The 24,421-nt window shown below is 35.1% G+C and overlaps 4 protein-coding genes across 4 annotated transcripts; 3 read left to right on the forward strand and 1 right to left on the reverse strand.

The window, feature by feature from the left end:
• Window positions 1-1,091: 1,091 nt before the first annotated feature.
• LOC119635323 (cysteine-rich protein 2-binding protein) lies at window positions 1,092-4,477 on the forward strand. Its single transcript, XM_038030098.1, has 10 exons — window positions 1,092-1,771; window positions 1,835-1,986; window positions 2,052-2,214; window positions 2,275-2,751; window positions 2,812-3,270; window positions 3,340-3,583; window positions 3,638-3,790; window positions 3,846-3,981; window positions 4,058-4,239; window positions 4,303-4,477. Exons 1-10 carry the CDS (start codon window positions 1,365-1,367, stop codon window positions 4,474-4,476), a joined length of 2,547 nt encoding a protein of 848 aa, XP_037886026.1. The 5' UTR covers window positions 1,092-1,364; the 3' UTR covers window position 4,477.
• Window positions 4,478-4,481: 4 nt separating this feature from the next.
• On the reverse strand, window positions 4,482-7,206 carry LOC119635324 (probable ATP-dependent RNA helicase DDX23). The gene is made up of 2 exons (XM_038030099.1): window positions 5,217-7,206; window positions 4,482-5,166 (listed from the first exon to the last, which is right to left on the reverse strand). Exons 1-2 carry the CDS (start codon window positions 7,040-7,042, stop codon window positions 4,503-4,505), a joined length of 2,490 nt encoding a protein of 829 aa, XP_037886027.1. The 5' UTR covers window positions 7,043-7,206; the 3' UTR covers window positions 4,482-4,502.
• A 1,841-nt stretch (window positions 7,207-9,047) lies between these two features.
• Window positions 9,048-18,845, forward strand: LOC119635316 (solute carrier family 12 member 9). The gene is made up of 10 exons (XM_038030089.1): window positions 9,048-9,733; window positions 12,405-12,539; window positions 13,722-14,050; window positions 14,924-15,808; window positions 15,872-16,169; window positions 16,245-16,320; window positions 16,385-16,576; window positions 16,638-16,926; window positions 17,003-17,136; window positions 18,013-18,845. Exons 1-10 carry the CDS (start codon window positions 9,469-9,471, stop codon window positions 18,209-18,211), a joined length of 2,802 nt encoding a protein of 933 aa, XP_037886017.1. The 5' UTR covers window positions 9,048-9,468; the 3' UTR covers window positions 18,212-18,845.
• Window positions 18,846-21,938: 3,093 nt separating this feature from the next.
• Window positions 21,939-23,717, forward strand: LOC119635424 (protein claret segregational-like). Its single transcript, XM_038030231.1, has one exon. It carries the CDS (start codon window positions 21,939-21,941, stop codon window positions 23,715-23,717), a length of 1,779 nt encoding a protein of 592 aa, XP_037886159.1.
• The last annotated feature ends 704 nt before the right edge of the window (window positions 23,718-24,421 follow it).

Raw genomic sequence — 24,421 nt, forward strand, 5'->3', positions numbered from 1 at the left:
TGGCATAGATAATCTTTTGGAATACCTTGAAGTTTAAATGTATGTATCTTCGAACTGTAGATGCAATTTGTTGCATCCTTGTCCAAATGTTGAGCTTTTGGCCCACTTCAGAGAGAGCATGGGCAATGGATCAGAATACAAAAAGCGTCTTCGCGAGTTCGCTTCGTAAACAATTCAGAAACGGGTACACGTCTCACCTTCAACTGCTCACGTAAGTCGTCGAATCTGCGATCTCCACTGATTATTTTATGCGGCACGTGCATTTCTACTTCTACCAAACGCTTTTTATCCTCAGCTCCTTTTTTAAACTATTCAACTTCTTTTCAATGTAAAAGTCTCTTGTGAAAGGTTATTCAACAAATTCTTGATAGAGATGTCTAGCAAGGTGAAAGAATGTCTTTAAATTCTCTTTATATATGAAATTTCTGCGAATATGTTTTATCACCAGTATTTCTTATTTCGTGCTATTGCATTAATTTGAAATATTCTTTATTTTTTCTTAGAGTTTGTTTTTAAGAAAGATTTTTTAAATATATTAAGTTTTTGCTCCCGATTATCCTGTGCTCTACATCGAAAATGCAATTATAGTTGAATAGGATTGTTAAGATTTATTTCAAATTTGTATTACTTCTTCTTGTTAAGCACTCTGTGTGTAAAAAACATAATTCCTCTCGTTATAATAGAAAATGCTCAGTATTAACATTAAGCAGTTCGCCTTAATAAAGTTAGCGATTATTTTAGGAGCTCGGTTACTATACGATTTTTTTATTTATTTATTGACGTTAATTGTTATTGTTATTTAGTCAGACGGCACAGACAACTGGATTTGTAAAAATTTAAATTTCATCTGATGCTCGCGGATGGTGCAAAGTGGAGTCAGCCAGCTATCTAATTTTTGAATGTAGAAAATTTGACATCATTGCACAGCCTTTCTATATTTTTAGCATATGTAAAAACTTTTATGAACTTCTGCGTGTTGATAACTATGCTCATATCAAACAGCTGACTTCCTTTATCAAATCCGCTGGTTTTTCCTTTTCGTTCTTTTTGATTGCGTTTTATCTTTTACTTGTGTTTATTCTCCCATTTAATACACTATATACAGAAAGTAAAATCAATCTTTCGAAAATAACTCCGGAATTGACAGTACTTAACTGACCACATATACATTTTTGCCGCCGGATAAAAAAGACTTACATCACCATTTTTTCCTGAAGATCATCCTAACCTGCTATAAACCCAAGAGAACAACTTGTGTCAAAAATTAATCACGTTACTGGCAACAGCCCTAATACACTCATCTAAAACAATCAGAAGACTTTAATTTTGTTTTGTTAGACTGGGAACAACTTAAAGATTAATAAATGGATAAAATTGAGTGCACGTATTGCCTGTCAAGAATAAATGACGATAATTATTTGCGTTGTCAACAATGCCAGCGAGACGTGCACATTAAATGTCTGAAACGCGCCAGCACGCCTGGTGATTTATTTGGCGATGTTTTTTTCGATTTTGTGTGCCAGAAATGTGTTCAGCTAAACTACGATAATAGTCCATCTACATTAAAAATACCAAATGGTGATTCGGCGAAGGCGATCCGCGAGAAATTTACACGTTTACGTATGCCTTGGTTGCTTGTTATTGTTCTAACACTTTATAACTTATCAATAAAATCTAAAGGCTTGAGTCGTCATCATGGATATTTTCATTGGCGTACGCATATAGTCAGTTTTATTGATAAAAACTGGAACTATCTATTTGAGCATGGCGTGTAAGTATGTGCATGAATAGACGTTTGAAAATTCTCTGAAAACATCTAACATGAATTTTCTAGAAAAAAGCGGAAGAATTGGATAGGTTCCGTGTCGGGGACATTGTCGCATAATAGTCCTCGTTTTTTCACATCTGGACAGGAATTGTTTAAAGAGAATGGATGGTGGAAGCTAACGCATGCAAATAAATCTCCGAAAGATATACACAAGCTGTGTATGACAAAAAAAAAAAACCGGATAACAAAATTATGGAAACTTTTAATTTCTATTTAATTTTAGATGAGGAAATTTGCCGGAAACGCCAGCTAGAGCGTATGGATAAGCGCCGTTTCGACGATAACTGCAACAGAACGGGTAGTAATGAACAAGATAATAAACGTTTAAAGCCTTGCGAATCCGATGAGGACTCAATACTTGTTGTTGAATCGTGCAGTCGTACAATGTAAGTGGAAGCTACATAGTTTTACTGCATAATCTTATCTAATCCAGTTTCTCTTTGTAGACCTTACATGGGCCGTAAACCCAAAAAAGTGCTTAAGAACTTAAACGTGCTAGAGGATGAAATAGTGTCAAAAGTTTCGCAGAATTCATTAGATGGTTCAACAACTGTAGAGGAAAATGCTATGCCTCTAAATACTGTTCAATCCAATTTAATGGATTTTTTAGCTGAAAATTTTGCCGACGATAATTTGAATGTGTTTAATGCTTTACCAAATATAGCACCCGAGCCTTTAGTAGAAACCGAAATTAAATCAGACATATTGCCGTTGCTGGATACTGACAACGACGATCCCAATCTCTACAGTGATAATGCGCTAATAAAATCTGAACCTGTGGATTTAAATGGGCATTTATATAGTGATTTTTATTCTCACTTGACAGCAGAACCAAAGTTAGACAATATTTATAACCCACAACAAATTGGTGAGCTGCAACAACAACAATTGCTTGATGGTCTAAAGACGGACCATATTACTAGGTATCGAAAATTTGTTGGTATTGAAAGAATAAATGAATTTTTTTTTGTTCCTTTTGCTAGATCTGGAGACTTTTATACTACAAATTCTGAACACACTTACGATGCTGAAGAGGAGAACACAAATACCTCATCTATGAAAACTGTTCCGCTTGCTAAAGATGATATTGAGTCACGGCCGGATAGTGAAGAGGAAAGGGGCAATTCAACAGGAAGTGATACTGAAGATGAAGCATATAAACCTCGAATATTGCAGGTCACTAATTTCCAGCAGGCTACCACAGAAGACCTCAATAGCAGTAAAATAAAAGAAGAACTTAAAATAGTTGAACTTCCCATAAAGAAGAAAGCGGAAATGATCGAAGAAAAGGCCGAACAAAATGAACCTCTGTCTTCTTGTAAACCGAGCTTATTTACTAAAAATCCCCGTCGTAATTGGCCTTGGCTATTGGATCAAGACAAGGAAGAATCTGAGGAAATATTAACAGAAAGTGCAGAACATTCGGCACGAGAACATAATCAGTAAGTCAAAAGACTAAAGCATTTATCCAATTGTTACATAGTTATCAAATTTTTTTTAAACACATATAGACTTGTTCCGATGAGCGTATATGAAGAAAGTGGAGTTCTGCAGAAATTACGTAAAATTTTTGCTTTGGAAGAGAAATGTCAATTACATATACCGTGTTCCGTACGTAGATACTACCGTAAATTATGTATTCGTGAATGGAAACGGGAACATGGCAAACCTTTGTTTAATTTGGATAACTACTTGGGCAATACCAAAACAAACCGAGATCAAGAAGAGAAATCAAAAATAATCGACCGTTATCAGGTTAGAACACTGTAATGGAGATACAATTTCTTGTAACTGTTTCTTCCTTAAAAGCTCCTATCTCTGTCTTCTACGGATGTTAGGAAATCATTTTATGCTCGCATCGCTGGCTCATCTCAAAATGAACTATTTGAATCCCCATATACTCAAAGGATTTTGCATCCCTTTGTGTACCGTGACAAAAAGTGCTTTCCACCATTTTTAAAGGTATTTAAAATAGATCAGGACATAGACTATGAGATTGCTTAACGTATTCTTTCAGCTGATGTGTGAATTGAAGTTTAAAGTCAATGGAATTCCACCGAAACGTGCGCCCGTAGACTATTGTTATGTGCGTCCTAATCACATAGCAGCTGTTAATGCTCTATTACAAACCATGTTTTGGCCAGGAATTGATAGTAAGTTCAGATCAAGTTATAAGCAATTTTCCTAATTCTAATTTCTAAGTTCTAATCTTGCCCTTTTCATTTGCAGTGTCCGAATGTTTAAGTTATCCAGATTTCAGTGTAGTGGCTTTATATAGGAAATTGATTATCGGTTGCGGTTTTCTTGTACCTGATGTAGGTTTCAATGAGGCTTATATATCATTTATGGCCGTCCGTCCAGGGTGGCAGCGCAGTGGTGTTGCCACCTTCATGTTATATCATTTAATACAGGTTAATCTTGCTAAATTTCCTTAAAAAGGCTTATTATTCCATATTTGTTATTTTTAATTGCAGACTTGTATGACCAAAGATATTACCTTACATGTATCGGCCACTAATCCTGCTGTCGTGTTGTATCAGAAATTCGGTTTTAAAATTGAAGAAATCATTTTGGATTTTTATGAAAAGTATTTGCCAATGGATTCAAAGCATAGTCGCAACGCGTTTTTTTTAAGACTTATGAGATGAAGTTTTATTAAAATAAAAATTTTAATTTAAGCAAATATCTTTTCTTCTCTACGTTTTTTCGTCACTACCGTTCCAGGTTTATGTTGAGCATCGGGATGATTCATTAATTCTGGTGGACAAACTGAAACCGGACTTGACATAACGCACTGCTTCAAATCATAGAAAAGTCCACTATCATCTTTTGTGACAAAAGATATGGCGATACCATTTTTACCAGCACGGCCGGTACGACCAATGCGATGTGTATAATCTTCGATCGTCTTGGCCATATCGTAATTAATAACAAGCGAAACATCTTTAATGTCTATACCACGCCCAGCCACATCAGTGGCCACCAAAATGTCTTTGGCTCCAGATTTCAAGGCTGCCAACGCGTATTCACGCTGCTCTTGACCTTTGCCGCCGTGTAGAGTGCAAGCATTGTAACCCAGTTTTTCGAGACCTTTCGCTAGAACATCTGCACCTTTTTTCTGATTGACAAAAATAATAACCGGAGGCTCGATGCCACGTGATAAAATCTCCATAAGCTTTTTGCGTTTGTCGTTTTCGCCCATCATATAAACAATTTGTTCCGTACGCTCGGTGGGTTTTCCTACAGAGCCGATATAAACCGTGGCGGGACGTCGCAGATAAGAGCGTGCTAAACGCTCTACTGCCGGTGGCATGGTAGCAGTAAACATCACCGTTTGTCTATTATAAAAAGATATTAGAAAATTTTAGAACAATTCATGATCCTTTACCTGAATTTCTTCTTCGAATAAAAATTTTCCATTAATTTACTAGCATCTTCAGCTTCTTCGCTGTCCGGCTTTAAATTTGTGACCGGCATATATTCCAAAATTTTCTGTACATCTGGCTCAAAGCCCATATCAATCATACGATCAGCTTCATCCAAGACAATATATGTACATTGATTCAAAACCAAATATCGATTTTCCAATACATCAATTAAACGACCAGGTGTAGCAATAACAATTTCACAACCCATACGTAAACGAAAGCCTTGTTCTTCGCGGGACAATCCGCCAACCACTACTACTGTACGTATGCCCAACGGTTGACCAAATTTGATTGTTTCTTCTTCTATTTGCTGAGCCAGCTCACGAGTAGGAGCCATTATAATAGCGTAGGGTCCTTGATCAGCATCTTCCAGGCGTTCAATTTTTGGCAACGATTGAATCCAAGCCAACAAAGGAATAAGGAAAGCCAGGGTTTTACCGGAACCAGTTTCTGCCACACCAATAATATCACGGTTCTGTAAACCTATAGGTATTGCTTGTCTTTGAATTGGTGTTGGCTCTTTGTAACCAACGCGATCAATAATTTCCAGTATTTCTTTAGCAAAACCAGATTCTTTCCAGCTTCTAATTGGGTTCGGTATTTTTCCACCTTTAATAGTAATATTGTAGTCCTCACGGAAAATACGCCAATCACGTTCTGTCATTTCGTCCAAGTCTTTTTCGCTCCAATGGCGATCGTCCCATTTTTGTTTGTCTTCTTTGCGTTTAACTTTTTTCAGGCGTACCTTCTCCTGTTCTTTCTCCGCTTCCGTCCGGCGTTTTTCTAAAAGATCTCCATAGAATTTGCTTTGTGTACGTTTTTGCTCTTTAATATCAATGCCAGCTACGTTGCCTCTACCAAAAAATTGCACATGATGGCGCTCTTTATAAAGGTTATTGTAATCAACTGAAGTATCTTCAGCAGCATCCCAATCGAAAACGAATTTACGATCGTTTAAACGTCTAACTCGGCGCTTTTTCTTCACTATACCCAAATATCGTTCGCGTATGGCTTCCAGCTCTTTCTCTTTATCTTTCTGAGAGAGATCATCGACCCGCTTCGTGTCCCTCTCACGGTCACGTCGATCATATTCGCGGTCGCGTTCTCGAACATTTCGATCTGTTTTACTATTGTCTAATCGTTTAGCAGATACGGAGAATGAGTCTGCGTTATGAGCAGCTACATTGGTTACTCCGTTATTTGCATGAGCTCCTGATTTCATGCCACTTTGGGCTTGAGCTCTTATAGCGGCCACTTCTTCTTGACGGCGTTTTAAAGCTTGGGCTGCTCGTTGTTCTTTCGTTAAAAACACTGGCTTGCTGCGGGCTTCCTCCTCCCGTTTCTTCTTTTCCAATAGTTCTTCCAAAGATAATGGTTCCGCTTTTTTCGCTTTAGGTTTTATCTGTTGCGTTTCTTCATCTTCCACTTTACTATCATTTTTTTCATTCTTCAGCTTAGCATCGTTTTTATACAAGTCTTGCTTTTCGTCTTTGTCATTCTTTAATTTGATGTCTTCACCGCGAGAGGATTTCTCTTTTTCACGAAAAGACTCCCGATAGCGTTCTCTAGAACGAGATCGATCTTTGCTGCGATCTCGGTAACGCGAAGAATGGTCCGGGGATCTCAACCTTGCAGAACGATCTCTTGAGCGAGAACGGGATCTTCGTACCAATTTTTGCCGCTCGTAATCATTGCGTGAGTCTCTCGTGCGCTGTTTGTCGCGCTCTCGATCCTTGTCGTTTTGACGTTCGCGCGAACGTGAACGTCGTTTCTTATCAATGCCCATTTATTTTTTTAATTATTAAAAAAAAAAAAGGGGAAAGTTGAAATAACTTGGAAACGCGAAGATAAAGTTACTTTTTAAATTGTTGATATCCTTAATATACTCAAACAAAAAACGACAATAGGAAATAGGAATCATATGATGACAAATGTTTATTAAATTAACATACACGAAAAATGCAACAAACCCTAACAAAGAGCTTTTCACGTAAATAAAATGAAACGGATAGGAATTGATTTCGCAGACTGAGGGCGTTTGTATTTTATTACAAAAAGGAGGTTTTTAAAATAAATGAAATATTAGCTACTTTTACAATAACAATTTCGATAAGATTGACATGAAAACCACTTATAATTTGAATCTGTATTTATTTAACAATATTTAAGATTAATCGTTTGTTTTTTTTTCTAAATTTATGATTTACAATAAATTTTTGATTTTATTTAGTTCTTGATATATTAATGGTATATTTAATAAATTGAATATTTCTATTGAAATGTTGTACTCTGGAAAGTTTACATTTGCATGTCCTACATCAGTTGTGGTGCAGGGACGGACGTATGTAACACTTCGAAGAGCTTAAAAATCACTCACCTTTAATTATAGTGATCTAAGCTTGCCTGAACGTCTGCCAACGATTTTTTTTTTGTTTGTCTTGAAATGTATTGATGATTTTGGTACAGTGACGTGCTTTCATCCAAGGGCGAACGCTAGTGAGAATAGTTCTAAACGGTCCACTTTTTTTACCGCTACCTTATTTTGAAAAGTCTTTGCATGGGAAATAATTGCAATTTGCAAAATTTCTCGCTAAAAATCGGTTAGTAATACTATTTCGATATTCTAAATTCGTATGAACAATTTGGATCAGCTAGGTGAATTTTTTGAATCCGCTCTCATATAATCACTCCCATGAAAACTGAGTCTTTATATGGTACAAAAGGTCTAATTTTCAATATTTAATGGTGAAAATTGAGAAAGAAACCAAGCCTAGAAAATTATGGACCACATTGGTCCGTTTTTTGGACATCACCGCCTGTAATAATTCTCAAGAAATCTGTTATTATTATTATTATTTTAATTTTAGACTAATGAATTGAATTCTTAGACTAAAAAAAAGACATTGAGCACTTGCAACACAGGCTATCGGCTCTAATTTAAATAAATGGATATTAGATAATAAGCTTAGTAGTATTAATAAAGTAAAATATTGAATTGATATACTGTTCTGAAGCTGATTGTAGAATGTTTAAAGGGTTAATCGTTCCAAATGCAATCTAATCCCTTATAGGCCAAAAAGATCTAACTGCTAATGATTTGTGATGAAAATTGATTCTTGATAGTAATTTGACATAAAAATTAAGCGAAACAAGTTTGACAGCAACAAGTTCTATTTTTGGACCCCACTTCATATAAGATATCTCATGAATACTACGGCCTTCAGAAAAAATCGTAATTTACGGCAAAAATTGGTGGCTAGTAACAATTTGGTAACAAAAATTAACGCTACATATTTAGGACACATATATCTCTTTTCTAGAATCTAAAATATATAGGGGTATCATCAAAAGCAAGTCCATGTATAGAAAGAATCTGAATATAATAGAATAGAAGAAGAATAGAAGTTTTAAAAAGTAAATTAAATTTTACTAAATTTAGACCACGCCACATGGTGTCCTGAAATATGCCTCTGGATGAAATTAATGTGCAATATTTGATGTATTATTGCCAAAACGAGTGAATAGCCGTGTTAGGATAACTAATAGTCGACGTTACCCGTTTAGAATGTTCTTACTTGTTGCAATTCTCAGATTAGCTTCGAAAAAATAGTCATAATCAATAGTTTCCGTTCCGTTGTAGAATTCGTTTACGTAAAAAACTATTCACTGAAGTTATTTGTATTTATGCCAGATTTGATTTGAACTAATCCGGCAACTTTACAAACAATAACAAAATTGTTAGTGTATCTAGTGTATATTTTGTTGAGTTCTACTAACTCTTTTACAATACAAATGAAGAAAAATTATTCAACGAATGACGCATTGTAAGAAATAATTAAACCAACGCCATATACAAAACAAAATAAATCAATCTTTTGTATCGTATAGCAACCTGGAAAGAAAAAGAAGTACTGTTATAAAAAAAGAAAACAAAAAGAAAAAACAAATTTTCTAAACTTTCTCTTTATGTTCAAATACATATCATGAGAATATGATTTAAAGCGTATATGAGCTCGCAAGCGGATAAAATATTTTTTGCAGACACACAAAATTATCGTAGAAAAAATAATAATATTTAACAATAAAAAAACAACGAGTTAACTGCTGTGTTCATTGCTTATTATGCACTAAAAATTCGTGGGCGTTTTATATGCATTTTTTAAGCACAAATAAAAAAATTCGATCTATGATTAATGAAATATTTGCGTAAATATGAATGCGCAAACTAGCATAAATGGTGATCTGGAGACAGCCCCCATTGCTGCAGCCCGTCGACCCCCCTCTATGCTTCGTTCCTTCGGTAGTCTTTTCGGCTCGAACAATGGAGTAAATAGACGCGTTGGTACCCCGCAAGGGATAAATGGCTATGTTGAATTCGGTAATCCTGAGCGCACTGGCCGCACTCTTGGGACATTTGCTGGTGTCTTTAGTCCTGTGGCATTGTCTATGTTCAGCGCCTTAGTATTTATACGTGTAGGTAAGTACATAATAATTATTTAATACGTTTGCAATTATTTCTATAAAATTTGACTCGCAAATTTTTTCAGTTAATTGATTTAAATGATTTACAGAGTTAATGTGTGAAAATTACTAATAAATGTGATCACGAATAGAATTTGTATTAACACTTGTCGGGCATTTGTATAAATGAGTTTATTCATATGATTAGAACTGAGTCTTTATTTATGTTATTAATCGTATCCACAGCCGCGATTTGAAGTTCAAGCATTTCCGGTACATGGCAGTAGACTTACGTAGGAGAGCCCATAATCTATTTACATAACAACCGAATTGATTTAGTTCTGTCCATCAATTTATCTTCCAACTTCCTAACTTTGTCTGGGAAAGTAAGTCTGTTGTTATTTTATTTTTAACTAAATCATCGATGTATCTTCACAATTAGCAAAAAAGGGGACCATTTGTTTTTTCAGATTACAATATTAAAGCATTAAAAAAGCCTTGAAATGAATGTAAAATGTTTCATTATCAAAGCTCGAAAACGCATGTCTATAATTATCAAAAAAAAAAAAAAAAAAAAACATTTAAGTAAAATATGTGCAACCGTATTTCTCACTACTTGAGGAACTAGACGCGCTTATATATATGCATTTCGCAAAATTTCACGCAAAGTCCTTCATGAACGCATTTCAATTTTTCTTTGAATTCGCTCAAAATTCTTCTCTAAACATTTACAACTTCTTTAAAGAAACCTACATATGCATATATATAGAGGGGAAAGCTAAAGCTGACTTTTCCAATTTTTCAAATTCATTAAATGTATTTCTCCCTATAGCACACATAAAAGAGTATTAAATACATTTCGCTATTTTTAATTGCGGAGGAGGAGATGCTCTTAGAAAAAAATCGCTACACGTAATGTGTTAATTTAAACGATGATCCACAGGTTACTGACAAGTTATGTGAAAATGTGATTTAAAGTATCGCACATTCTTGCGCTCACATATCATATCCCATAATAAGCGATTTTCACTTTATCTTGTAATGAAATATTCATGATAAAATAATAATCGCGTTTTATTCAAGGCTTTTCTCATTTAATCATAAGTTAGTTGCGGGTATTAAAAAGTCCAATGCAGGTTGAATGTAACTTTTCGCTCATATTTCATTCGTTTAGTCTAATGTAATTTAAAAAAAAACAGGTAAGCAAATTGAATTCGGTTGCGACCGTTAGCCTATCTATGCCTACTATCCAAGTCCATTTATTTGATAACCAATTGATTATACTGGTAAGAGAAAACGAATTTTCCGCCTTGTGGGGTCCACTATATTTACTATAATGTTAATACATTTTTAAAACAAAGTTCAAAGCATGTACGACCGAGGCTTTTTTTAGGGGCGAATAATCATTTCTTCTCTCCTCTTTATCATATGCGATGTTCGATGATGTTTCGTCTCTCGTTTATTATTAATTTTACAACCCACGTTATTCTGTCTGTTCGGAAGTGCAAAAAGGAGAGCTTCAGAATTGAATTCTAAGCCATTCCCAAAGTCAAATAAAAACTTGGTAAATATTAATTTAAAGTAGTTCTTTAGCGGGCTTCAATTTCTGCCAATGCCACTTTGTTCATTGAGCTCGTGCATTGTAAGCCTATTGTAGTTTACCCGCGATCACTTGATAGTTACAAGTTTTCGTAGGGACAAATACCGCCAAAGTGGAGCTATCTATCACTACTTTGATAGCGTGTTTGCAGCAAAAGGAAAACGAATTATATGCAAAGGAATTTTCGGATAGTTTAACACAATCAAATAATGGGGGCATGAATAGTATGAACAGTAGCAAGGATGTCTACACGCCATAGATGTGAAACTCCAATTACGTGCTTGAAAATTATAACGAATAAAAAATACGGTTCGCAAATTACGAATATTAAAAAGTTTGCTAATGTTCCGCTGCGTTAACTAATCTTTGTTTTAACCTTACGCAACCAACCATCACAAATATACGGCTGGTTACTTATTACAACCCTACGTCACATATATGTGACAGACGATTTTGGACAATTTACTAAGGCATTTTCAAAGATATGGGGAATTGAACAAAACGATCAAGTTCTAAAATTGCAAAATGTATGAAGGCTTGGGCCGGTTCATGTCTGTCCATGAAGTGTGCGGGTCTAGAGTGGCTCGATGTTGCCCTACCTACTACAATATTTACCTTTATATTCTATTTGCCGTTTGCATTTGCACTGTTGTCATACATCCCGGTCGTAACATATGCTCTTGATTTTCCAAATAAAATACAATCAAAAGAAGGCAAAAAGTAGGCATCAGAAAGTTCGGCCTTAGCTGTATATAATATTTTCTAACATCAAATTTCAAGTTAGTGTTACTGTTTTGTATAAAACGAAGAGCAAGCGATACGTTTTAAGGTCTTACCAACTGATACTGGTAATCACGAAGTTTTTTTTTTTTTTTTGTTTATTATGTCTTATGAAATATTATCATGCTCTGCAAAAGAGAAAAGGCAAAGTCTGCAAATCAAGTTACAATTGTGTGAATTTACACAAATCTCATTTGTTTTGTTTCTCATGCATGTGCATATTTAAATTAAAATTTCTATATTATCTACAGTTCGCAAAGATATCTTAAGATTTGGTTTATGATTTATTTACATATTTGTTTTTTAGGCTTTATTGTGGGCAATGCGGGTTTATATGTTACGCTGTTGCAATTTTTTATCGCTTACATGATATTATTGTTCACTGTGGCTTCGGTATGCGCTATTTCCACAAATGGAGCAGTTGAAGGCGGCGGTGTCTACTGTAAGTGTATTCATGAATATTATCTTTTATTATACACCTTACACCACTTGCAGCGAATGCATGTTTAGTTTGTGCTGATGTATGGAATGTTAGGTTTGTGGAGGTAGGGGGCTTTTAAGTAGTGGTGATAGTACTGCGAAACTTCAAAGGAAACAGCGTGTGAGGCCTGACTGCTGGGTGAAGTCTCCCGTTAGGGAATTATTCGTATTGGTTGTGTTTATTCTCGGAGGAGGTGCAGACAGGTCTCGCTTTATGGACGGTTCGGATGATATCTGGTACACCAGCCTTGGCAGAAGCCGCCGCACTTGCAAGATTGTCTTGCCAGTTGTGGCCGCAGGAAATCGCTCGTTAATTAACCGATAGACCTTAGACATTAAACCTCAGAGACCCTCGGTGTGGAAAATTTCTAAGCACATGTTATGGACCTGCATTTTACTCACATGGATTCATAATTATTTCTTCCAACGATTTAAAAAGTCTGTCCGTTCGTCCTTTTGATGTTTTTTTGTGTTCAAACCATGACTGGTTCACTGACATATTAAGGGCGAAGAACGAAGTCTGTTGACAGTGCTTGGGAACGGACAATTTTTACGACCATTCTTCATATGTCGTCCTACATTAACATTGTTTAATATTTCTTGACAGAAGTCGGTAAAAATGAGTATGACGATATAGAAAATCCAAGTGCAAAATTATGGTCGAGGTAGTCAAGACCGTCATGCAATCTTTTTTTGCAAAAAAGACCTTTATATGGAAACGAAATCAAATTTTTGTTAGTTGTAGCCCAAAATTGTGATTTCATATAAAAATTTTCTGGACTTTGGGCTACATAGGTGTATTTTTCGGATTCCTATCCCTAGAGGACTTCTCTAGACAAGTATGCGTTCATAAGCTTACAACAAGAACAAGGTTTAAATTCTGATATTCCATAACAAAAATAGTTCAAGAATAAGAAGTTTTTTAACAATGCCATCAATTTTACTAAATTCCCTCATGTATTGGGCTCGTTCCCAGGTTGTGGTTTCAAGATATAATGTTTAGTATTTTATGACAAAAATAAACAAATAAACAAACAATTGCATTAAGACAAGTGGTTTGTAGAATTTGAAAGCCGACCTTGCCCGACTGTAACGTTTTAACTTGTTTAAAAATAATTTAATTATAATTTTTTCTCTTTTTAAGTTATGATCAGCCGTACACTTGGTCTTGAGTTTGGTGGTTCGATTGGAACTTTGTTCTTTTTGGCTAATATTGTGGGTTGCGCTATGGCGATTACTGGCTGCACGGAGGCTATGATGAGTAATTTCGGTCCAGGTGGCTATTTCGCTGCTTTCATACCGGACGGTACTTGGTGGCGTTTCCTATTTTGCACCGTCATAAACACTTCAATGCTGATTGTGTGTCTGATTGGCGCTGCTCTATTCGCAAAAACATCTGTATTGATTTTAGGTATTGTCACGGTTGTGCTACTGTCAACCTACATTAGCTTTCTGGCCGTGGATGAAATGACTGTAAGTTTATTTTTAATTAAATTAAAATGTGTTTTGTTATGTTTAACCTAAAAAGGCTTTCTGCGTTAGTGTACACAATTAGCTGTCATCTGCTTGAAAGTTTAAAAGTCGAACTGCAATTCGACATCGAAGAAATGCTAAAGACCTATTTTATATATTGAAATCATTCATTGGCATATACCAAGAACTGGTAAGAAGTGTTCTTACCTCCTTTTGTTCCTAACACGGCCGTCCCAGTTATTGGAACTATTATATTTGGGGTTGCCGATCAGATTTTTCATTATGGCAAGAGAACTTTGGAGATAGAAATGATTGCTCTCCAAGTCCTCTCATTATAAGCCCACATGTGACCAGAGAGCGTATGGTGCTTACCAGGTCGCACTTTATTTTTGGAGTGTTCACTCCCTTTTTTCCGACTGCAAGTTATGATTACCTGAGAAAAGCTGAGGAAAGCTTACTCATGTACGTAAACCAAAAAAAAAAAAAAATGTTATCAACATTTGTATTTCCGAATGTGCTAAGATGTTTATTCAGATGGCAACTTTTCTTCAAAAAATATGGGAATAATATTCTCCACCCTACAGGACATTCTGCAAATATTGAAAATTGCTCTCCAACCTTACTCAAAAGATAAAACTGTCCATAATAGATGCTCTATCTGTAGCAGGCCTTTAGTGTGAAATAAATGCCCATCAGCGTTTTATACCTATGAAAATGGATGCAACTGGTCCATTAAAGCTACCACACGACACACAATTGGTTTACCCTCCAAAGTGAATGTTTGCAACGTCGTTTTTCCTTTCGTTTTTGTTTAATGCGTCGTCAACATGAATTTACAAAAATAATTAAAAAGCCATCTTTGTTTTTTTACAGATTAGGAAGCCAGGCGAGAACACATTACTTCCGAATGGAACAAATTTAACCTACACTGGCCTTAGTGGTGACACATTGGCTGGAAATCTTTATTCTCATTACGGCCAAGATTATACTTCAGATGGCAAAACGGTAGACTTTGCAACAACTTTCGGTGTACTATTTGCTGGGGTAACGGGTATAATGGCTGGTGCGAATATGTCAGGTGAATTAAAGAGTCCGTCAAAGAGTATCCCATGGGGTACCTTATCGGCTGTGGCCTTCACCTTTGTTGCTTACGTGATATTGGCATTTTTAATGGCCTTCACTACGCCGGCGAGTACAATGCAAAACAATTATCTCTTCTTGATGCCGATCAATTTTTGGCCGCCATTTATTGCCATTGGAATATTAACGGCTACCTTCTCTACGGGACTGTCGAATTTGATTGGATCTAGTCGCATATTGGAAGCATTATCAAAGGATCAAGTATTTGGTTCATGGTTGAATTTTATCGTAAAAGGCACATGGAAAGGCAATCCAATTGTGGCTGTTGTAATAAGCTGGGCTTTAGTTGAAGCTATACTTTTGATTGGTTCTTTAAACACCATTGCCCAAGTTAATTCGGTGCTTTTTATGCTCTCTTATCTTGCCACTAATTTGGCCTGTTTGGGTATTGAATTGACGGGTGCTCCGAATTTTCGCCCTCTATTTAAATATTTCACTTGGCATACGTGCTTGTTTGGCTTACTAGGCACACTAATAATGATGTTCGTTATTAATCCAATTTACGCTTCGCTGAGCATAATATTGTGTTTACTGTTAGTTATTGCATTGCATCTATTTTCACCAGCGACGCAAGCGGCACAATGGGGCTCCATATCTCAGGCATTAATGTTTCATCAGGTAAAATTAATAAAATTGAATCGTTATACACATAATTTGATTTATATTTATATTTACATTTAGGTACGAAAATATTTGTTAATGCTGGATCCGCGTAAAGATCATGTAAAATTTTGGCGTCCGCAAATGTTACTCTTGGTCTCTTCGCCACGCTCCTGTTGCCCATTAGTGGATTTTATTAATGACTTAAAAAAGGGTGGTCTTTACGTTATCGGTCACGTTAAGGTCGGCGATGATGATGATGTTGAGGAAAATAAGCGTTGGCTTTTATATGTAGACCATATGCGTGTGAAAGCTTTTACAGAAATCACTTACGCCAGTTCTATACGAGAAGGTGTACAGCATTTAATACGTCTGTCTGGTAAGCAATTGCAGGGATGTGTGCATCTAATTAGATCGACATTTTCTTATATATACATACGCTTTTTACTATCAGGTATTGGAGCTATGAAACCAAATACAATTATTTTGGGTTTCTATGACAGTGAAACTCCGAAGGACTTCTTCCAAACGTTAGTTTTTTAAAGCTTTCGCTTCTGGCAAAGGTTTTTTTCTAGTATTGTTTTCTTTCTTTAGTGGTACTTCCCCTTACAAAACGGATGGATTCAATATAAGCGGCTTGCCCGACTTTCCTATTCGACGTGATGGTGAAACCAAACAAATCGATATGAAGGAATATGTTTCAATTCTTAGTGATATTTTGCGTATGAAAAAAAACTTATGTTTATGTCGGCATTTTCATCGTTTAGATAAAGATTTTATAACCAAGTAAGTAAAACTTTAATTAAACCTTATGTAAATAATATTAAAGAAATTTTTCATATTTTAGAAGTAAACATATTAAATATATTGATGTGTGGCCCATTAATGTTTTCAATCCTAAAACCGAGGACCCCTTCGATGTTGTTTCATTGTTTATGCTGCAATTAGCTGTTATCATTAACATGTTGGCGAAATGGAAGCATTTGCGTTTGCGCGTCTTTCTATGTGAAACAAACAATACCAATAGTACTACCTTTGAAACTCATGATGATACTATTCCTCAAATGGAAATTTTTAATCGTACAAAACTTGAACAATCTTTAAAGAGTTTAAGAATTAATGCGGATATCTTAGAGGTAGAAGAAGACTTCCAGCATTTTCCATGCATATATGTTTCTAAAATTTTAATTTTTTCTATTTTTTTTTTTGCAGATTGAAGATTGGGCGCGTGATACTGAGTTTAGTCGTCATTCTCGTTTACTAAAGCACTTTATTAGCCAAGCTGAGCATTCGGGTGACATCTTAAGTGAAGAAAACTTAAATCGTTCCTTATTGTACATGCAGAGGTTAGTAGGACAAAAGTGATTTAACATTTAACTCCAGTGCCGTTATAAGTAATTTTTGAAACGCCCAAGTACGAAAACTGCGTTTTTTAAAAGCATTTTTTCGAGCAATGAAAATTTTTCATGTATTTGTGAATCTGACCATGAACCAAAACAACTGTTGATTTCAAATTTTAGACAGATATTTGTTTGTAAAAAGCGTTGCCTATTTCCCAAGATCTTGAAGGCTTCCGTGCCCTAAAGTATATTGTTTCATAGTGAAGTGTGTTAAGAGTTTAGAAAATGGGAAAATGTTTGCGAATTGGCAGTGCTTCATTTGTCCTATCTAACTACATTTCAGTTGAGCCTGTGTGTGGAATACATTTTAGGATCAAACCGAAAATCCATGTTTGCTATATGTTGCTTAATAGGGTTTTCTGTTTACTGCGGACGCGACGTTAAGCGAACTAGTTTAAACGTTTGACTTCATAACCGGCGAACATGAATGTTTGACGCTTTCTTAAACGTAGAAACGGAGGCACTACGCTAATGTTGTTTTATAAATAGAATATTACAGCGGCCCATGGCTTAGTACAGTTATACATAGAATAAATTTTCAAAGTAAAGCATTATACGGGACCTGGTCGAGAAAATGACCCGATCTGAATCAATTTCGATAGTGTTCGTTCTTGTGCCATTGCACGTAATGTACGAAAATTTCATCAAAGTACCTTAAAATTTACGATCGACATATCGGACGAACTGACGGGCAGACAAGCTTAGGTATAATAAAAAGTGAGTTTATCTCAATTTCTCGTATACATTCGCAATATTTTGACTTAAATCCCGCAAAGAATAACTTTTATTTGCTTAATAATTTTTTTTTGATTTTGTTTATAGGGTAAATAAGATTTTACGAGAGCGCTCTGATCAAACGGCGGTATCCTTTATTTACCTTGCTGCTCCACCTAAAGTTGATCATCCCAACTTCAATGAACTTAGTGCGCGTTATATTGAATTATTAACAGAGCTAACCGCTGATATGCCGCCAACAATACTGGTGCATGGTGTTAGTACCGTAACACTTACTACCCTTTAATAGTCGGAAATCTTCCAGTATTTGGACCGTAACGGAAAACTCGACGCTAAAAAAAAACCTGAATTATATAAATATTACCACTTTCGATATAAGTTTTATAAGTTTACACTTTTGTATTCTCTCGCTCGGGTTGCTATGCCAAGAGGAAGTCGATGAAAAATTGTGGTTTTCAAGCTACAGTGCTTCCCACCCATACATCTGCATCTGAAACTTACTAAAAACATTTCATAATTGCTTGCTCGCAATTTAACGTTATGCACTCTAAAATCTATGTACAGTTGTTTTAATATGTTTTAAAAAGCTTGAACATTCGAATATTGTCTTCATTTTAAATGATTGGCATTTTGAAATTTATATATCTTAGTTTGATGTTTTTCCGTCATTCGATTTTAGTAAATTTTTTTATTGTACAGATTAAGAAAAATTTAGAAACAAATTCCAACCTATATATATATACATATATATATATATATATACATATAATATATTTAAGTAGTATTATGAACGCATAGTAGTTTATTAAAAGCACATAACATCCACATCAAAAAAATGTAAAAATGTGCAAAAAGGATACATGTATCTGGAAAACGAGATCTTCAAATCACTTTAAACCTACGAGACGACACCCACACACACACAATTCCTTATCTATCAAACTTTAATGATCTTTACAATTAGAGATTAACGATGTCAAACATTTTTTTAATAAGTATTTTATTTACGCGCCTATATATTCTACATTTATTTATATACATAATATTAAAAATAAAAAAAAACTTATTTATGAAAGAGAGAATAATTACTTCACCTTTTGTTATTTTAAGAAATTTTTATAATTCAATTATACTTTTTTAAATAATATTTTCATTATATTTATATAAAAGTCCATTATTAATATCATACACATATCCATGTGCTTTAATTTTATTTTAGTGATTTTATTTAATAAATGTGATTTTAACATAAATAGCATCTGCGTTAAAATTGAATTTTCAATGTTATCCTGAACATAGGATAGGATGTGTAGAATGAAGCATTTGTATCTATAAGCAAAATATAAGTCATTTTAACATCTCATCCATTTCATACGAATGCGGTGGGAAAGAAGAGGAAGAACGATGATAACATCAGAAGAATAGACAGTTCGTATCACTTATTCGCTACTGGGAAAAGGAACGAATGGTTGATTCATGCATCTCGATGTCGGGATAAAGTCAATATCTGTAACGAGTATTGAGTTTACGATTCTCGATAAAATATGAATTTCTCTTACTAGCGAACGAAAAGTCTTTCAATCATGAACTTGCTGCCGACTAACACAGCCAAATTACGATTGAGAACCATAATCTTATCCCTGCACATTGGCTTATTTTCTTGCTGTCAGAGATGCAGTACCTACGCAGTTTCCCCTATTCTCTTATCCCGCTTGCCATAGACGCAACCTGTTCTGTGAACCGACACAGTTGGACTTGCATACACCACAAGCTTATTTTTATATATATATACTATGTAGCAGATTAAATAAGTGTAATTTCAGGAATTGGTTAACAGTTCTCCTTATTGAGCTATTATGCGATACGAAACAAGAAAACGATACCATTGCATTTTGGGTTGATGCTTTGCAATTTTCTTGGGCTTCTCGTTCGTTTTTGACGTCATCGGTGTATGTATAACCAATTAAATGATTCAATTTAGATAGAACAAGCAAGCTCCGGAAACGCGGTCTTCTCCGAAATTATTTCCATTTTCAATTCGGCCTTATATTATTCAATTTTTGTTGTTTTTGTTCACCTCAAGAGGCTAGTGCTTCGTTTCCATTTATGTATAACATAAATCGCTTCTCGAAAGAAAAGATTACTTAAAATATTGAAATCTTTTTCTGTACTTTAAGTCCGAATCCAATAATGCAATGCTATTTACTATTTTTTATCCGCCTAAGTGACCGGTTTAGCAAACAGTCTCGACTAAGAACGCAATCCTCGTTGGTGCAAATCTCACGTTAGGCGTCACGTTAGGAGTGTTGAATAAAGCCGATCGCCTTAGATGCTATTGCTTTAAGACTCTAGTCTTAGAACTTGTTTCTCTGCTTAAATTAATTATAATAATAATAATAATACTTACTTACTATTAGTTTTAGAATATTTTGCCACCAATTTTCGGCGGGTAGCAAGGATCTGACAGTGTTAGCTCTCTCAGAATTACAAATTACCTAAGAAAAGGTTATTTTCTTTGCGACATAACTCCGAACAAATTAAGGAGTTATTATTATTTATTATTACTATGTTATATCACATTTTTCCGAGTACATGTAACATTCAGGGGAGTTTAAGGTAGCACCACCTTTAATTATAATCATTTTCTGGACAGATTTAAGCATTTTTGTCCATCCGTCCGTCTGATGGAATAAAATTGTACTCATTGAATGTTTTTTAAATTAATAACATTTGAGATTTCAAGCTACAATTTTAGCTTTAGATAAATTAGTGGGCGTGTGTTCAATCGGTAAGCGTTATACCTTTGCCGACTGGACACTTGCTACGACAAAGGCAATCTCTACGGCAATGAAATACGAAGTCGCGTTGGATTTGGGTTGGAGTTTCACTGCGAAGAGCAATTAAGAACGGGAGAGAATTGTGATTGTGTAATTTTGATGCTTTTCAAAGCGCTGAATTAGTTGAGGAAGTAGTCAAGCTGATGATTATTTTCTGGAATAGTTAATCTACGCTTAAGGAATTTCCACTTAAACGAGCAATGGGTAAACAAAACAAATTTCGGCTGAAATTAACAAAGACCCGAAGCTATAATCCTATCGTTGCAAGAGAAAGTAACGTTAACCCTTGCTAGACATTTAATTTAGACACTTGCTAGTAATATTAATTATTGGCATTCAAAATCCAAAAGTATCAAATTATAGACTTCCCCCTATCTATTTATTTTACACCAAATCCTGCCAAGGGATCGTTCAATTCATTCAATAATTTGGTTGAGAAAGAGAAAGCGAAAACACTGAGCACACGGCAAGCTCATACAAGCCATTCCAATAGGGTTGCTTCTGTTGATGTTAGACGTATACAAAAGTGTTTGACAATATTCGTCATAATTATTTGTTACTCGAACTTGAAAAATATATTTTTCTAACGAAAATATACATAATAAAATAAATATTAAAAAAAGAATATAGTAACGCAGACGAAGGGGAATATAATAATAACGAAAAATAAGCGCTTTTAGAAAGCCGAATAAAGATAGGCACAAACTCACTGTTAAGGTCAATATCGTAGTTGCTATTTACTAGTGATCAGCGACTTGAAAAAAAATAATTTAACGAAATTTGAAAGGTTTTAGAACTATAACAGCGGATGGGTCGGACCTTATTGGTTTTGAAGTATGATTTTATGAATTTATGGTTTATCTTCGATTCGGAAAAATGAATTTTGTATTTTATTACTTTCTTTTTAAATTTAGGATTAATGCAAAAGTGGATAAAATATACCTGCAGGTGTAGTGTATGTCTTCGAGCTGCAAATATTTTTGCGATATCATTACGATCTTTAAACTTTCTCTATCCAAACTTAACCTTAAGCAGATAAACTTTTGAGCGACTATTCAATATCGGAGCTTCAACCAGATAAAAGGATAGATATGTAATTTGCATTGCCGGCTCCAATGCAGAGGCGTCCAAAATATAAAAATAAGACGAAGTCGTTCAGTCTCAGATTTGAAATCGATGAAGCGTCTTACCATACCAGCGAAATTGTCACGTTTAACTCAACCTTCCTCTGCTAGTCACATATGGAAACCGGCAAATTGTCCAACACGGATCGGAACATATAATTCAAGTATTACGAATTGTGTGACAGGGCAAACATCCAAAGTACCTCCTGTAAGGCGAGCAACACCAGCCGGTGTCAATTCTACGGTAGCAGATGCAAATTTTACAAGATCAGAGACCAGTGTTAATGCTACTTCCGTATCCACTACTTGTGCTGGAAAAGTGGTCAACAAGCGTATTCCTCCCTATGATTTTAAGGCTCGTTATAATCATTTGTTAGAAAGGCATAAAGCCTTAAAAGAAAAATTCGAAGAAAAATGTGAACAAGTAGGAAAGTTGGAAACGCTACCGGAACAATTCAAAGAAGTACAGTCACATTTAGCAAGTACTACGGAAGAATTGAAGAATACGAAAACTGAAAAAGAATATCTTCAACGGCAAGTAAAATCACAGCAACAAAATATTGAATTGTTAACCGATTCGTTAACTAGTATTACCGGCGAATTTGAGAAACTTAAGCGAGCCTATAAAAAACTGCAACGCGAGCATGATGAGCTTAGCATTGAAGTGCCCAAAGTGCGAGAACAATCCGCAGATTTGGTAGATAAAAACTTCAAATTAATGGAGAGTATTGCGATATGCAAGGAGCAACTCTTTCGTTCGAATGTGGAGCGGAAAGAGTTGCACAATGCTGTGATGGATTCGCATGGTAATATCCGTATATTTTGCAGAGTTCGGCCACCTCTCGATTTTGAACGACATAAACTATTGTGTGGATGGAATTATGTCGACGAAAGTACTTTGGAAATCTTTAATTGTGATCCATTGATTAAGGCTAAGAACAAAGGTCATAGCTTCAGTTTCGATCAAGTATTTCATCAGTCGAGCAAACAAGAAGACATTTTTCAATTAGTTGCACCTTTAATTCAATCAGCTTTGGACGGTTACAATGTGTGTGTATTCGCTTATGGTCAAACAGGCAGTGGTAAAACTTTTACTATGGACGGTACAATCGGAAATCCTGGTGTGATATTGCGGACGATAGATTTGCTATTTGATTCCATAAAAGCTTATCGTAATCTTGGCTGGCAATATCAGATCAAAGTTCAATTTTTAGAAATCTATAATGAAGTCTTGTATGATTTATTGGATAATGAACCAAAAGAATTGGAAATTCGTATGACGAGGAGCGAGAAGAATGGCATATATATCTCAAATATAACCCAAGAGACTGTTGAGAACGCCGATCGCTTACGTCAACTTATGAGAATTGCTAAAATGAATCGGGCAACAGCCGCTACCGCGGGTAACGAACGTTCTTCGCGATCCCATGCAATTACAAATATTGAATTAATTGGCTCTCATGCAGAGAAACATTGCACATCGATCGGTTCAATTAATTTAGTAGATTTAGCTGGCTCGGAATCACTTAAGACAAGCATGCGCTTGAACGAAACTAAGAATATTAATCGATCATTATCGGAGCTTACAAATGTCATCTTGGCTCTTCTACAAAAACAGGATCACATACCTTATCGTAACTCTAAGCTAACGCATTTATTGATGCCTTCCCTCGGTGGTCACTCGAAAACGCTTCTTTTCATTAATGTGGCTCCTTTCCAAGATTGCTTTAACGAGTCTTTGAAATCATTACGGTTCGCAGCAAGTGTGAATCAATGCAAAATTGCGAAAGCTAGACGCGTTCGCATACTTAACACTTCCAACTTCCAATAACAGCATTTTATTCATGAAATATATATATATATATATATATATATATTTATATATATATATATTTTTTTTAAAAAGGAAAATGTTTCATTCTTTTATCAAATTATGTATATATTTTCTATTTCAATTTTTCCTTTTATATATCCATAAAAAGAAAGAGATAATACAAATATGAAATATATTATTATTATTACATTTTTATACCGTGTACCGTTTGCGGTACAAGGATAAATTAAATTCGTGCGGATATAAGCAACACCCATCGATGCCGATGGCGTTTCAGTGTCACTAGTTAAGTTAGTGTGTCCGTTGTTCCCTTTGCGATTATATTCGTCTTGTATTCTTGTCTTTTCAGCTTACAGGACACAAGATTTTGAGATATTTTGATGAAATTTGGTATGCCGACATATTTTGTCCCAAGGCGACCTCTTTCTCGACCACTTCCAATATAAGATTTTATCGTTTTAAAAAGTCGTTGTATAAACACATGCTTAAAAACTGCTTAACCAACCATCTTTACAAATAAGACATAAAAAGTATTATGCGTTAGTTTCGTCTCTAAAATGATAAAAGCTTATGTGAATTCGCCATTCCTGTTTGATCTGATGGATCTTGAATTTGCTAACAGACGTACTAGAAACTATTAGCCCGATTAAGCTTTCTCTCAGGCTCTTCTCAGATTGTATAATGAGTCACATCGATGCTTT

Source organism: Glossina fuscipes, unplaced genomic scaffold (assembly GCF_014805625.2).
Source record: "Glossina fuscipes isolate IAEA_lab_2018 unplaced genomic scaffold, Yale_Gfus_2 26, whole genome shotgun sequence".
NCBI classification, from domain to species: Eukaryota; Metazoa; Arthropoda; class Insecta; order Diptera; family Glossinidae; genus Glossina; species Glossina fuscipes.

Bases quoted from the DNA above. Each gene is read 5' to 3' on its own strand.
- LOC119635323 (XM_038030098.1), top strand. From the start codon at position 1,365: ATGGATAAAATTGAGTGCACGTATTGCCTGTCAAGAATAAATGACGAT. The intron at 2,752-2,811 runs GTATCGAAAATT...TCCTTTTGCTAG, and splicing joins AAGACGGACCATATTACTAG to ATCTGGAGACTTTTATACTA. The intron at 4,240-4,302 runs GTTAATCTTGCT...TTTTAATTGCAG, and splicing joins TGTTATATCATTTAATACAG to ACTTGTATGACCAAAGATAT.
- LOC119635316 (XM_038030089.1), top strand. From the start codon at position 9,469: ATGAATGCGCAAACTAGCATAAATGGTGATCTGGAGACAGCCCCCATT. The intron at 16,577-16,637 runs GTAAGTAAAACT...TTCATATTTTAG, and splicing joins GATAAAGATTTTATAACCAA to AAGTAAACATATTAAATATA. The intron at 16,927-17,002 runs GTAGAAGAAGAC...TTTTTTTTGCAG, and splicing joins TTAATGCGGATATCTTAGAG to ATTGAAGATTGGGCGCGTGA.
- LOC119635424 (XM_038030231.1), top strand. From the start codon at position 21,939: ATGAAGCGTCTTACCATACCAGCGAAATTGTCACGTTTAACTCAACCT.
- LOC119635324 (XM_038030099.1), bottom strand. From the start codon at position 7,042: ATGGGCATTGATAAGAAACGACGTTCACGTTCGCGCGAACGTCAAAAC. The intron at 5,167-5,216 runs GTAAAGGATCAT...TTTTTATAATAG, and splicing joins TATTCGAAGAAGAAATTCAG to ACAAACGGTGATGTTTACTG.